Here is a 14,285-nt window from a genome sequence, read left to right on the forward strand (position 1 = left end):
CCCGGATGCCAGAGCGCCTCACCCCGCGGCCGCGGGAGCCCCACACCTGCTGATCCCCCCCAGACGCACGTACTGTCTTCGCGAAACACTTTATTGGGGGAGTTCACACATTCTGACCCTGTTTTAGGCCAGAGAAGGACAAGAGGGTGACAGGAGCGCTGGGACCGAGGTGGCTCTGACGGAAGCTGCAAGGACCATGTCCAAAGGCCTGCTCCTTGGTGCCTCAGTTTCCCCGTTACGAAATGGGAGGGTTCTGTTCCCTGCCAGGCTCGAAACACTGTTCTATGAACGTCGGGCCAAGGCCTCGAGCGGTTCCCCAGTCGCAGAACCTGCCGGGCAGCTCCCGCCCCACACCGTGGGGCCAGAAGAGGGGAATCTGACCGGGAAACCCTGTGGCCCAGGGGCCCCTGCTGGGGCGCTCGCCTGAATCCCTGGATGCCGGGGCGGGGGCAAAGGGGGCTTCTCCTCTGGACAACACCTGGACTTTCCAGGAGGGAAAACCGCCTCCTGAGCCCTCAGGGCAGACGGCAGGGAGGGCACCCCCCGCCCCACCTTGCTGCACGGGGTGGGGGCAGAGCTGAGGAATGGGAATCCTGCCCGGGCCCTCAGCCCAATTCGGCTCTTTCTGGGAAAGGACACAGCAGCCTGGTTCCCGGGATTCCCAGGCAAAAGCGTGGTGGCTGGACTGACGGGCCGAGGGAGCTTCGTGGCGGCAGCCGCCTCCTCCCTACTCCTCCCGGAGCTTTTCTGGGGCAAGGCTGGTGGCCTGGGGCGCCGTCTTCCTCCGGCTGGGGCTGCCCCCACCCAGGGCCAGCCCCAGCCCCAGGGCGGCCAGGGCCAGGATGTGGATGCAGAAGTAGATGGAGGCCCAATACCGAAGCGTGTCTCCCAGGGAGAGCAGCACGAAGCCCATGCACATGTAGTCATAGGCACGCATCTTCAGGAACCAGTGCACCCAGTCCCAGGCCTTCTGGGCCCCGGGGCTGAGCCGCCCCCGCAGGGCTGACTCCAGCCGGCCCTCAGCCGCCAGGCACAGCGGGATGGTCAGGAAGCTTAAGTAGTAGCCAGGGTGCAGGCCATGCCAGTAGGCGCTCAGCAACATGGTCCAGGCGCTCCTGGGGGAGGGGCTGAGGTTCAGGACCCAGGAGCCCAGCCCCCAGCCCTCCTCCCCCAGACCCAGGAGTCCAGACCCCCAGCCCCCTCCTCCCCCAGACCCAGGAGTCCAGGCCCCAGCCCCCTCCTCCCTCAGACCCAGGAGTTCAGGCCCCAGCCCCCTTCTCCCTCAGACCCAGGAGTCCAGGTCCCCAGGCCCTCCTCCCTCTGACCCAGGAGTCCAGGACCCAGCCCCCTCCTCCCTCAGACCCAGGAGTCCAGGCCCCCAGCCCCCTCCTCCCTCTGACCCAGGAGTCCAGGACCCAGCCCCTCCTCCCTCTGACCCAGGAGTCCAGACCCCCAGCCCCTCCTCCCTCAGACCCAAGAGTCCAGACCCCCAGCCCCTCCTCCCTCAGACCCAGGAGCCCAGACCCTCTAGTTCCCTCCTCCCTCAGACCCAGGAGCCCAGCCCCCCAGCCCCCTCCTCCCTCAGACCCAGGAGTCCAGGCCCCCCAGCCCCCTCCTCCCTCAGACCCAGGAGCCCAGCCCTAGCCCTCCTCCCTCAGACCCAGGAGTCCAGACCCCCAGCCCTCCTCCCTCAGACCCAGGAGTCCAGACCTCCAGCCCCCTCCTCCCTCAGACCCAGGAGTCCAGGCCCCAGCCCCCTCCTCCCTCAGACCCAGGAATCCAGGCCCCCTAGCCCCCTCCTCCCTCAGACCCAGGAGCCCAGCCCTAGCCCTCCTCCCTCAGACCCAGGAGTCCAGACCCCCAGCCCTCCTCCCTCAGACCCAGGAGTCCAGACCTCCAGCCCCCTCCTCCCTCAGACCCAGGAGTCCAGACCTCCAGCCCCCTCCTCCCTCAGACCCAGGAATCCAGGTCCCCAGGCCCTCCTCCCTCTGACCCAGGAGTCCAGGCCCCCAACCCCCTCCTCCCTCAGACCCAGGAGTCCAGGCCCCAGCCCTCCTCCCTCAGACCCAGGAGTCACTATTCTCTCTTCAGGAACCCAATTAATCCCCTTATCACATCTTTCCTTAAGACCCATGAACCCAAGTCCCTGGCCACTTCTTTTTGGGGATCAGTATAATTTCTGATTCACGAAGACTCAGAAATCTCCAGCCATGTTCCCCTATTGTTACAAACCCGAACATGCTTTCTGTGGAAGACCCACAAATTCACGCTCTGCTCCCCACTTCCATGGAAGACACAGAAATCACAGCAGGCTCTGCCGTGGACTATGTCCCGGGGTGGGGATGGGGGCTCTTCCTTGTCTGTGGGTCTATAAAAAGGTGAGCTTTCTTTCCGTTTTGATCATCTCCCTAGCGGGTTACTTGCGGCGTGCATCATAGCCTGGTTTAACGCTAGTTCATGAACCAAACTTTCTTTCTTTCCTACCTGTGGTGGAGAAAGAATTCTCTGGGTTGGGAGCATTTCAGTGATGGTCCCAACAGGGGGAAGCAGGGCAGTGGGACACACATGAACTGGCCCTGGGCACCTGCAACTCCTCACAGGCACACCTGAGCTCTGGCTTGGGCCCTGCTCTGCGGACCGTCTGGCCGCTCCTCTGTGCAGTGACCGCTCTCCAAAGAACAATGCTCCCCCTCAACCCTTCCCCCTTTCCATCCTCCCTCCAACCGCTCCAGCTGGCTTTCACTTCCGCCCTCCAAACTGCTCCCCTCGAGGCTGCTGGAGATTTCCTCATCCCATCCCACCCAACCCCAGACCTCCACCTCCGTCTACTGAAGCTCCTGACATCATCTGACACAAGAGATCCCTCCCTCAGCCTTGAAACACTTGGTTTACCTGGCTCCCATCTGGGAAGGAACACTTTCCTGACTGTCCTCCTAGCTCATGGGCTGTCTTTGCTGGCTCCTCCCTGTCCCTAGTCCACACCACGGTTTCTCAATCTCAGCACTATCTACATCAGCGCTGGATCATTCTGTGCTGTAGGCGGGCTGTCCCGTGCCTCCCAGGATGTGCAAGAGCCTCTCCAGCCCCTAACCCCCGGATGCTAGTAGGACCTCCCAGTTAGGACCAAAAACATTTCCAGACGTCGCTGAATGCCCGCAGGAGTGTGGGACAACTGCCCCCAGTTGAGAACCTCTAATGTAAACACTGGAGCGCCCTGGACTTTGACCCGATCGCCTCTAGCTGATGCTAAGTGTCCACTTCTTACCCTGACCTTTTCCTGAGGCGCCAGCATCACAGAACTAATGGCCTATCTAGTAACCCCAGCTGAACGTGACAGTCACCCCGGGGTCAGGGATGCTAGACCCCTCTGGCTCCCTCAACCGACCCACTCCTGAAACTGCCTCCTGCCCGGTCTCGCCATCCCGGGATTGGCCCTTCTGTGCCCTCCGTCGCCCACAGCCACCACCTGGCGTGACGCTTCATCTCTGCGCTTTCTCATCCCCACATCCACTCTGCGCCAGGCCCCGACCTGGCACCCAGGTAAGTCTGGCTCCCGAGTGGCCATCAGGAACGGCTTCATGACGAGAATGTGTCAGCTGCATCCTGATCTCATCTGCTGGCTCTGGGAAGGCTGAGGGACACTCGGCAGGGTACCTAACCTCTCTGAGCCTCCGTTTCCTTGTCTTTAAAATGAGGATAGTAAGGGGCGCCTGGGTGGCTCAGTCGTTAAGCGTCTGCCTTCGGCTCAGGTCATGATCCCAGGGTCCTGGGATCGAGCCCCACATCGGGCTCCCTGCTCCGCGGGAAGCCTGCTTCTCCCTCTGCCACTCCCCCGGCTTGTGTTCCCTCTCTCGCTGTCTCTCTCTCTGTGTCAAATAAATAAATAAAATCCTAAAAAAAACAAATGAGGATAGTAAGTCCCACATCCTAAGGCTGCAAACATCACAAGGTCTGGCACAAAGCTTCCACTCGAGAAATACCAGACGGGTGGTGGAAAAAAGCTAACATACAGTGACCACTCACCTGGCGGGCCCCACAGTGAGGACACGTCATTCGTTATCTCGCTTCGTCCTCACATCAACCTACGCAGCAGGTAACCGCATTACCCCCATTCAAGAGTTGAGGAAACACGGGTTAGCTAACTCATTAAGGGTTCTCCGTAGCTGGGCAGGGCCAAGATTCCCGAAAGTCTGGCCAGAGTCCATAGGATTCAGTACACTGCTTCTGTCGAAGAAGGCTGGCTTTACAGAGGTGGAAACTGAGGCCCGGGGGCGGGAGCGGAGCTATCTACCCCCACAGCACTGCGCATCCACGGCAGGGCAAGAGCCTCAAGAAACTACAACTCCCGTGATCCTCCGGGGCGGAGGCCGGCGCGCAGGCGCAGGCGCTGCCGGGAGCTGTAGTCGAGCGTGCCCAGGGCGGCCGGCTCACCTGAGCACGTAGGAGCGCACGGGCGCGCTCTTGTAGACATACTGCGCCAACCACCACTGCACCGTCATGTTCCAGTAGCGCATGCCGTCCCGCACCCGCACGCAGAAGTCAGTGCCGCAGCAGTCGATGTTGCGGACGGTCTCATAGTCGTACTCCAGGGAAGCCGCCTTCTCCGGACTGGGGGGTGGAGGGTGAGGGTGGGGACAGACATGCAGCTCAGCCACGCCCCCCGACGCCGGCTCCTGTCCCAGCCCCGGCCGCTCAGGAGGGATCACGGCCAGGCCAGAGCTCTGGCTGCCACGTTTGCTAGGGCAACAGGGGAGGGGAGCCCAGGGGGAGCCTTTTCGGGGAGGAAGACGGGGGGGGGGGCGCCGTTCACCGACGGTGGGGGCCTCCTCCTTTTGGTGACGGGGCTGCAGCAGCAACGAAAGGCCTGCGGGGGGCTACAGCTGCTGAGCTACGAGGCCTTAGCAACCTGGCCCTTCGCTGGTCTCAGAAGCTAGGGAAAGGCGCTTCCTTAGCAACCAAGCTCTCTACCTTCCGAGAAGCCCCCAAGGGTGGTCCCTCCTGAGTCGCCAAGACACTGTGGTTGCCCGGGAAGGAGCATCCCTAATAACGAGGGGGTCTGCGGTTGCCAGGGAGACGTTCTAGACCCACGCGACTCCTTGACGTCTCTGTTGCCGGGGAAAGGGCATTCCTTAGCAACGAGGCCTAGGGTGTTTAGAAACGCTTCTGGAAAGGCCTTTCCTGCAGCTGGTCCCTATGATTGTTTAAGAAGTGTCATCTCCAGCAGCACGGGGGTTCCTGGGTCCCTGTTGCCGACACCCCCAGCAGCGGCGAACACCCTGCACCCACCGGAACCGCTGGTGGCTTCTGATAATGGGACTGGAACCATCTATTAAGAGTGGGGCCCAGCAGATTCAGAAAAGCCTTCAATTCCTGCCTGGCCTTTTCCGGGAGACACGCTGTCTCGTCACTGGAGGTCCACCCGTGGCTACGAGGGCAGTGGCTGAAATTCGTGTGGGGTGGCGCTTCCCCCTTAATGGAATGGCTGTCCGTGACTACTGGGGCATGGCCCAATCGCAGCGAGGAGGAATTCACAGTTTACACCGCTGGGCTGCTCCCCCCCCCGCCCTAGCCCCAGGCAGAAGGCCACCCCTGGTTGCCTGGAGCAGTGGGGCACTCCACTCCCAGTTGCTGGGAGCATCATTTCCCTAGCAACATAGGCGCAACACTGCCTTAGCAACAAGACGCCGCTGGTCAGTGGCAGTGGGACCCACTAGCAACCAAGACCGGGTGGGACGGAGGTGTAGCACTGCTAAGCAGGGCAACCCACGCTTACCAGGGTACGCCCTCGGTAACGGTAGGAAAGCGACCCGCAGTGGCTAGGAGTGGTGTCCCCTCAGCTGGAGGGCAGCGGGGTCAGGGATGCCATTTCCTTAGAAGGTTCGGGCTGCCAGGACATCCCATGGTTGGGGGGGTGCTGGCTTCCAGCAACAAAGGCCAGTCTAGGGGGCTCCATTTACATAGCAATGAAAAGCAAGTCTCGTGGCAGGAAGGGGCAGGCCGTGGTTGCTAGGGAACCATTTCCCTAGCAACAAAGGGTGGGCCCCAGCCCAGCGCAAAGATGGTAGCCCAAGTAACCAGGAACAATCGAGTTACTGGGGTGACACTTCCATGGCAACAGAGGGGTGGCACACGGCCGCTAAGAGACCACCTTCCTTCTCCTAGCAACAGAGCGCAGTCCGCCATCCCAAGAGGTGACAAGCAGTAGCACGAGGGGCAGCGGGAGGCCCCGGGGGTGCCGCTCCCCAGGACAGGGGTAGGGGGGCTGTGGTGGCCAAGGGGCAACACTGCACTGACAACAGGTGGTGACGCCGCCCCCCCACCCCCCGCTCCCCGCTCTCCTCCCTGCTAGGGGCAGGGCCAGCCAGTGGTGATGGGGCCTGCCGGGTCTTGGGAAGCCTCCCTCCCACTGCCTGACCTGCTGGGGGGTGGGCATTGGAGGGTGGGGCCGCCCCCGGCCCGGGCTTTGGCGGCCACGGGGTAGGCCCCGAAGCCGGCAGCAATGCAGCCGCACTCGGCGGCAATCCAGGCCACGTAGAAGCGCATGCGGAAGGCGAAGAAGACGGGGACCATGTAGAAGAGGCGGGCGGGCAGCGGGCGGGCGTAGAAGGCGTCCTCGCGCACGGCCTCCAGCGGGAAGAGGTGTGAGGACAGCAGGAAGAGCAGCCCGAAGAGCGGGGCCGGCCAGGCCCGGCGCAGGAGGGGCCGCAGGCTGGGCACGGCCCCCGGGAACGGCTGCTCCAGCCAGTCCAGGTACGTGCGGTAGCGGAAGAACGGGCCTGTGGCGGGAGGGAGGAGGGGCAGCTGGTCAGACTCCACGGGGCTGGGAGGGTGGCCACAGCTCGGGGTCTGGAGGCCAGGTCATGGTCCCAGGATCTCAGTCTCCCCTGAGACTGGGGAGCTGGGGGAGCAGAGACTTGGGGAGGGGCCTGAGACTGGGGAGCTGGGGGAGGGGGAGCAGAGACTTGGGGAGGGGCCTGAGACTGGGGAGCTGAGGGGGGGGCAGAGACTTGGGGAGGGGCCTGAGACTGGGGAGCTGTGGGGGGGGAGCAGAGACTTGGGGAGGGGCCTGAGGCTGGGGAGCTGGGGGGGAGCAGAGACTTGGGGAGGGGCCTGAGACTGGGGAGCTGAGGGGGGAGCAGAGACTTGGGGAGGGGCCTGAGGCTGGGGAGGGGCCTGAGACTGGGGAGCTGGGGGGGGAGCAGAGACTTGGGGAGGGGCCTGAGGCTGGGAAGGGGCCTGAGACTGGGGAGCTGGGGGGAGCAGAGACTTGGGGAGGGGCCTGAGACTGGGGAGCTGTGGGGGGGGGAGCAGAGACTTGGGGAGGGGCCTGAGGCTGGGGAGCTGGGGGGGAGCAGAGACTTGGGGAGGGGCCTGAGACTGGGGAGCTGAGGGGGGAGCAGAGACTTGGGGAGGGGCCTGAGGCTGGGGAGGGGCCTGAGACTGGGGAGCTGGGGGGGGGAGCAGAGACTTGGGGAGGGGCCTGAGGCTGGGGAGGGGCCTGAGACTGGGGAGCTGGGGGGGGGAGCAGAGACTTGGGGAGGGGCCTGAGACTGGGGAGCTGGGGGGAGCAGAGACTTGGGGAGGGGCCTGAGACTGGGGAGCTGTGGTGGGGAGCAGAGACTTGGGGAGGGGCCTGAGGCTGGGGAGCTGGGGGGGGAGCAGAGACTTGGGGAGGGCAGGGGGAGGAGTGGAGACTTGGGGAGGGGGCAGCTGGTCAGACTCCCAAGGGGCTAGGAGGGTGGCCACAGCTTGGGGTCTGGAGGCCAGGGGCCTGAGACTGCAGAGCTGGGAGGTGGTGAGGGTATGAAACCCGGAACAGGGGTGGGAGGCTCAGACAGAAAGGGACAAGAAGCCAGTGAGTTGGTAGGCTCTTGATCTTAGGGGTCCTGAGTTCAAGCCACACGTTGCGTGCGCACTGGGTGTGGAGGTTACTTAAAAGTACAATTTTAAGTGTGCTGTATGTACACAATGGAGTATTACTCAGCCATAAAAAAGAATGAAATCTTGCTATTTGCAACAATGTAGATGGAGCTAGAGGGTATTATGCTGAGCAAAGTAAGTCAGAGAAAGACAAACACCATGTGATGTCACTCATGTGGAATTTAGGAAACAAAACAGATGAACACAGGAGAAGGGGGAGAACAGGGAGAGAAGAAAACCGTAAGAGACTCTTAATGATAGAGGACAAACTGAGGGGTGATGGACGGAGGTGGGTGGGGGAATGGGCTGGATGGGGGATGGGCATTAAGGAGGGCTTGCTGGGATGAGCACCGGGTGTTGTACGTAAGTGATGAATCACTGAATTCTGCTCCAGAAACCAATATTGCACTGTATGTTAACTAACTAGAAGTTCACAGGACTCAGAGAAAGAAAGAGGACAGCCAGCCCGATCAAGAGGAACAAAGACCTGGAGAAGAGCGGGCTATGGAGACAAGTCCCTAAGAAAGATGGGGACGGATGAGCCAGGCCTCGAGGGCCAGGGGGTGAGCTCTGCATGAGGGAGGAGGCAGCGCAGTGCTTCTGGGGAGGAAGAGGGTGGTGTGAGAAGTCAGAGGGTCACAGGGGCCGGGTTCCCGGCCTTGCAGGCACTGAGGACTGGGGGTTCTGTTCGAAGAGCTAGGAAACCACCATAGGCTGGAAGTGCTGGAATATGGTTTCCCTTGCCCCCCCCCCCCCCGGCCCCAAGCAGGGCAGGCACTGCAGGGGGTCACTGATGGAGAACGGGACACAGTTGTAGCACCTGAGACATGGTGATGACCTGGCCGGGGGAGGGGGCAGTGGGATGAACAGAAGTGACAGCCTCCCAGGTCACACAAGACCAGAAAGAGTAGGATCCCATCCGTAAATGATCAGAAAGGGCCAATCTAGAGAGACAGGAAGCCGACTGGTGGTGTCCTGGGACTGGGGCAGATGGGAGGTTGGAGGGATGATGGCGGGAGAGCCCAGGTTTCCTCGTGGGGGGACGCAATTGCCCTACAATGACATGGTGGTGGTGGTTGCACGACTCCGCAACTACACTGAAAACTTGCGAATGGGATGTAGTTTTCAGCGGGCGAGTATCGATTACAGTTCGGTAAAGCTGCAGTCAAAAGGAGAGCCTTCTGGGAGGTCGACGTGAGTGAAAAATACTCCCTGAGGCGAAAGTGGGAACAGAACGTGAACATTTGTTCCCTGGTGGCAGAAACATCAGGGTCGTGCAGACCTTTCTGCTTCATCGCCTGTGCTCCCGAGAAGCCACAGGAATCCCTGAGGCCGAGAACAGTCTGTCTGTCCTCTGGGGGAGCCGTGGGAGAGTGCGAGCTAGAGCCAGGCCGCGATGCTCACCTTAGAGCAGCAGATGCCGGCGTGGAGGCAGGACTCTGAGCGGGCACAGACCCCGGGGTGCGCGGTGGAGACAGGGTGCCGAGGCGCAGGAGGCAGGCCTGGGGGTGCAGGCACACTCACCTGTCATGATTCCCACATAGCAGTAGCTGTAGCTGAGCGTCTCCATCAGGGAGGGAACGTCGGGCAGGAGCCCCAGGCTGGGCCCCTTGCTGAAGCCGGAGGCCATTTCCTTCCTCTGGGCCAAGTGCAGGTCCTGAACTTCACTGGCCAGACTCACCAGCTGGGAGGAAGGGGCGAGGGCAGGGCGCAGATCAGACAGCAGAGGCAGGGTAGCGGCTTCTTGCCCGCCAACCCTCCCTCCTGGGCCCTTCCACCTCGGTGCTCCCCCTTCTGGGTTCTGCAGCCCGCAGCTTGATACCGCTCACGCTCTCATGGTCTCCAAACCGTACCCCGGACTGGGCTCCTCCCTCCAACCCCCAAACCCCTCAAGAAGCCTTCTGTCATTAGTAGTCAGGTGCCTACGGGGTTCCAGAGGGGAACACGGTATCACCCACACTCCCCACAGCAGGGCCTCTTCCAGCCTGTCTCTCAGCAAATGCCACCAGCAGCCAATTAATCGCTCAGGACAGAAACCTTCCTTATTCCCCAAATCCAATCCCGTAGGTCTCGGAGTCTGTCGCTTTTGTGTTGCCTCCCCCCTCCCGGGGCTGAATGTGTGTGGCCTGCCCGCCCCGACACCTGCTCTCTACCCTTCTCTGCAGACCCTGGGCCGAGCCTGCCGCAGCAGGCCTCAGCCTGGCTTCCAGCTTCCCCCAGGGTCCTGCCAATCGATCGATCGATCGGGTCCTGCCAATCAAGAGCCCTGGGCGGAGAGGGGGCAGGCAGGCATGAGGGCTGGGCTTTCCTTCCCTTGTAAGATCACCTGGGGCTGACTGTGCCCCTCGACTGATCTTCTCAAGGTGGGGGCTTCCCCGGCTGCTGGTCCAGGATTCCCGCACTGTCCCCTCTGGCTCCTCAAATCACCCCCAATGCAGGATATCCTGCTGGAGTTCTGACTATCAAGCCGCCACTGCTTGTCAGCAGACCTCTGATCAAGGAGGCCATCCTCACTCTTCTTGCCCTTCCCGTGGCAATTCCATCAGCATCCAGAGCGTATTTCTAGACATGTAAACCTGGTCACTTTTCTTTCTTCTGGCAACAAACCAAACCACCACTTCCGGTGGGCCCTGGGCCCCATGGGAAGCGCAGAGCCCTCACTGTGGCCCCGTCCCCCTTCCTTCTCCTGATGAACACTCGCTGGGGCTAGCACAGGCCTGCTCCCACATCCTGAAAGGCTCTTCCTCCAGCTCTTGGCTAACCCACTCTGGCCTGTCCCCGCCTTCCCGCGGAGAAGCCAGGACGCCGAGGAGACCTGGTTCACTACCTCACGTGACTGTCCTGGAGCTCAGCACCCAGGAGCTCCTGACTTTTCGGTCTGGGGTGGGTCTGGGGATCTGCTTTCACCCATCTTCCCAGGTGATACAGAGCCAGACTCGGGCGTTCCTGGTTTTGTGCCCTTAGATAAGTGCCTTCTCTCCAAAGCTGTTTTTCCTACTTCGATAAATGGCTTGCGACCAACACGCGCTCCTCAAGAACACGCTGGTGAAGCACTTAGCTCACGCTCTGGCATATGCTGCACACACCAAAGGACGCCGACGGTTACACTACGGGGCTGGGGGGCGGTATGTACTTCTTTACCCCAGAGAATAGCTGAGAGGTGAAGTCCCACCACTGGGGTGCGTGGGAGATAAAAGCCCGCCTCCCCTACTCCCCAGGGGAGTGGGCGGGAGGAGGAGGTGAGGATGGGGAGTTCAGGCAGCACAAAGGGAGGGCTGGAGGGGAGTCTGACCTTCAGCGTGAGCAACAGCTGGACGGCATTGGTGAAGGGCGTGGGAGTGGGCAGGCCCAGCAGGCTTAGTGCGCGGAAGAACAGGAGGTAGGAGAAAGTCCAGGCGAGGGCGAGGGCATGGCAGGAGCTGGGGCAAAGGCAGAAGGCCAGCTGTGCTGGGTATAGGGCCCCGGCCTCCGCCTCCCCCAGATTCTAGCTACAGATCCTCCCACACCGCCCACAGAAAATGGGAGAGTGACCGTGGAAGAAGGGGTGCAGCCACACAGAGATGCACCACGACACAGAAGGAGGAAGGCTCAAGAGAAGCTTTTGGGTGAAAACCCTCCGGTCCTCCATTTTTTCTGTGGGAGGCAAGCAAAAGGGAGGGAGAGAGACATAACAGAAACGCGAACGGTGGCAGGGCCAGTGCAAGTCCTCCTTTCTCCTGAATACATGATTTGGACATCAAGGAACAGGTCAAACACACAGGGACGAGACCCAGAAGAAAAGGCAGAAGAGGAAAAAAAAAAGAAAAATAGGCCAAACGACACAGAGAATTCAGAGATTAACAAGAGACACTCAGAGACAAAGGCAGAAAGGGAGACAGACCCAAGGAGGAAACAGGTTGCTTCCTCCTTCCCCTCTGTTTCCCCCCTCCCCACGCCCCCCCCACCAAATCCTCACCAGGGCTGGGCCTGGATGAGGGCCCAGGTCCCAAGGATGGTGATCAGAGAATGCAAAGTGTGGGGGCCACAGGTGAACAAGGTGAGCCCCAGGCCCACAGCTGCTGCCCCCCATCTCTTCAGCCCAGGTCCTGCAGGGAGAAGGGACAGCATAAGCCTGGAACCTTCCAGGGAGTCCCCTTGCCCGGTCTCCCTCACGCCCCCCCCCCCAATTTTCCACTAGGGAGGGAACCTGACTCACCAGCTTTCTTAAAGAGGAAGCCGATGGGGATGGAGATAAGAAGAACCACTAGATAAGTCCACTCTTCAGGCGACATGGTCTGGGGGAGGGGCAGAGGTTTGTAGTAAGAACCCAAGAGTCCGTCCTTCAGCTCTTTCCCCTTGGAGGATTCAGGAATCCTCTCCCCCTAGTCCCCAGTTGCTGAGGATCATGAAGTCCTACCCTCTGCTCCTCTCCTCTGAGAACAGGGGAATCCGGACCTCCAGAACCTTCCTCCTTCCAGGATAAAGGAATCCACCCCCAGCCCCACTTTTCTGAGAACCCAGCCAGCAGTCCTCTTATCCTGTAAGAACCCAGGAATCCCAACCTCTCAACCCCTCTCTGCGATCGCAGAAATCAAAGCTACTTCCCCCACCCTCACTGAGGACCCAAAGATTCAGACATCGCTTTCTGAGAACCCAGAAACAACCCTTGTCCTGGGCCCTTCCTTGGAGAGCCCAGGATTCCAGAGCTCCCAGCCTCCTCCTCCTTCGAGGATCCAGAAGCTCAGGCCTCCCTCTCCGAGAACCCAGGCTCCAGCCTCCACCTCCTCCGGAGCTGCAGACGCTTCTCCCACCGAAAGCCCGGAAGACGCTCCCCCACAGCTCCTCTCCAGCTCCCCCCACCCCCCAGCGCAGGTCAGACCTCCCCGGCCGAGCTACCAGCTCTCCCCCTCCGAAAACCCAGGCTCCAGCCTCCACCTCCTCCGGAGCTGCAGACGCTTCTCCCACCGAAAGCCCGGAAGACGCTCCCCCACAGCTCCTCTCCAGCTCCCCCTACCCCCCCAGCGCAGGTCAGACCTCCCCGGCAGAGCTACCATCTCTCCCTCTCCAAGAACCCAGGCTCCAGCCTCCACCTCCTCCGGAGCTGCAGACGCTTCTCCCACCGAAAGCCCGGAAGACGCTCCCCCACAGCTCCTCTCCAGCTCCCCCTACCCCCCCAGCGCAGGTCAGACCTCCCCGGCAGAGCTACCATCTCTCCCTCTCCAAGAACCCAGGCTCCAGCCTCCACCTCCTCCGGAGCTGCAGACGCTTCTCCCACCGAAAGCCCGGAGGACGCCCCCCTACAGCTCCCCCCTCCCCAGCTCCCTCCCACCCCCCCAGCGCAGGTCAGACCTCCCCGGCCGAGCTACCAGCTCTCCCCCTCCGAAAACCCAGGCTCCAGCCTCCACCTCCTCCCGGGCTGCAGACGCTTCTCCCACCGAAAGCCCGGAGGACGCCCCCCTACAGCTCCCCCCTCCCCAGCTCCCTCCCACCCCCCCAGCGCAGGTCAGACCTCCCCGGCAGAACCACAGGCGGTTACGCCACTCCCCTCTCGGCCGCGCTCTCGGCTCCACGCCCGCCCCGGTCGGCCGGCGGGTCCGCAGCCCCCCGCCTCGCCCCCGAAGCGCCCCCGCCCCGGCCCACCTGGGCCCGGCTCCACGCCGCCCGCCGGGCGGGAGGCGGCCGAGCAGTCCCGGCCCACGGGCGCCCCGGCTCCGGCCACGCCTCCGCCGCCCAGCGCGCGCCGCTCTGTCGCGGTCCGGGGCGGATGCGCGGCACGGTGAGGCTGAAGCCCAGGCAGCGAAGCGGCCGGCTCCGGGAGCCCGCGAGGACCGCTCCGCCTCTGCACCTGGACCTCACGGCAGCCGAGCCCGGAGCACGTAAAGAGGCGGGGCCTCGAGCTTGGAAGGAGGAGGGGCCCGGAGCGTCGGGCTCCGAGGGACGCGTCGGGACCGGGAGGAGGCGGGGTCTCCGCTTCGGGTTCCTTCGGGCAGAATCGGTGGCAGTTTGGAGGCGGGGCCACAAGCTTCGGTTTATTTCGGCGGTTTCTGTTCGGATGTAGGCGGGGCCAAGAGCTTCGGCCGGATGTGGGCGGGGTCACAATGCTTGTTTGACTTAGATTGGGAGATAGGCGGTGTCTGGGGTTTTTTTTGAGAAGGAGGCGGGGCCACAGACTTAAGCAACACGAAGGAGGCGGTGAGCTAGAGCGTTCCAAGGGGGCGGGGCTAACAGCAGCTCACCCTGAGGGGGCGGGACCCCGGCTGGCGTGTCAGCCACCGGGGCGGGGCCAAGGTAATTGGCCTCACTTTCCCTAGAGGCGGAACCGAAGCGGCCGAGGGAGGGTCGCTTCGAGGGGGCGGGGCCAAGGTGTTCCGCTTCAGGGGCTACGG

At 62.2% G+C, this 14,285-nt stretch overlaps 1 protein-coding gene across 10 annotated transcripts; it reads right to left on the reverse strand.

Moving 5' to 3' along the window:
• Window positions 1-73: 73 nt before the first annotated feature.
• On the reverse strand, window positions 74-13,821 carry MBOAT7 (membrane bound O-acyltransferase domain containing 7). 10 transcript variants are annotated; one of them, XR_010408112.1, is made up of 9 exons: window positions 12,951-12,974; window positions 12,116-12,194; window positions 11,876-12,005; window positions 11,213-11,339; window positions 9,445-9,604; window positions 6,416-6,776; window positions 4,432-4,608; window positions 4,024-4,224; window positions 980-1,115 (listed from the first exon to the last, which is right to left on the reverse strand). XR_010408112.1 is itself a non-coding variant. In XM_064580887.1 (8 exons), exons 2-8 carry the CDS (start codon window positions 12,189-12,191, stop codon window positions 728-730), a joined length of 1,419 nt encoding a protein of 472 aa, XP_064436957.1. In that variant the 5' UTR covers window positions 12,192-12,194; window positions 13,540-13,816; the 3' UTR covers window positions 74-727. The 10 variants fall into 10 exon arrangements, 9 of the variants coding, with proteins under 9 accessions (XP_064436957.1, XP_064436956.1, XP_064436959.1 ...); XM_064580887.1 differs by lacking the exons at window positions 4,024-4,224; window positions 12,951-12,974 and adding an exon at window positions 13,540-13,816 and having other exon boundaries at window positions 74-1,115; XM_064580886.1 differs by lacking the exon at window positions 4,024-4,224 and having other exon boundaries at window positions 74-1,115; window positions 12,951-12,973.
• Between the last annotated feature and the right edge of the window lie 464 nt (window positions 13,822-14,285).

The sequence above is a fragment of the Mirounga angustirostris genome, unplaced genomic scaffold, assembly GCF_029215605.1.
Source record: "Mirounga angustirostris isolate CCGP_5_RB_7025 unplaced genomic scaffold, mMirAng1.0.hap1 SCAF_16, whole genome shotgun sequence".
Taxonomy (NCBI): Eukaryota; Metazoa; Chordata; class Mammalia; order Carnivora; family Phocidae; genus Mirounga; species Mirounga angustirostris.

Excerpts from the sequence above, each read along its gene's own strand:
- MBOAT7 (XM_064580886.1), bottom strand. Across the intron at positions 12,006-12,115 it reads CTTCCTCTTTAAGAAAGCTG|GACCTGGGCTGAAGAGATGG; the intron begins GTGAGTCAGGTT and ends TTCTCCCTGCAG. Across the intron at positions 6,777-9,444 it reads CTATGTGGGAATCATGACAG|GCCCGTTCTTCCGCTACCGC; the intron begins GTGAGTGTGCCT and ends CTCCCGCCACAG.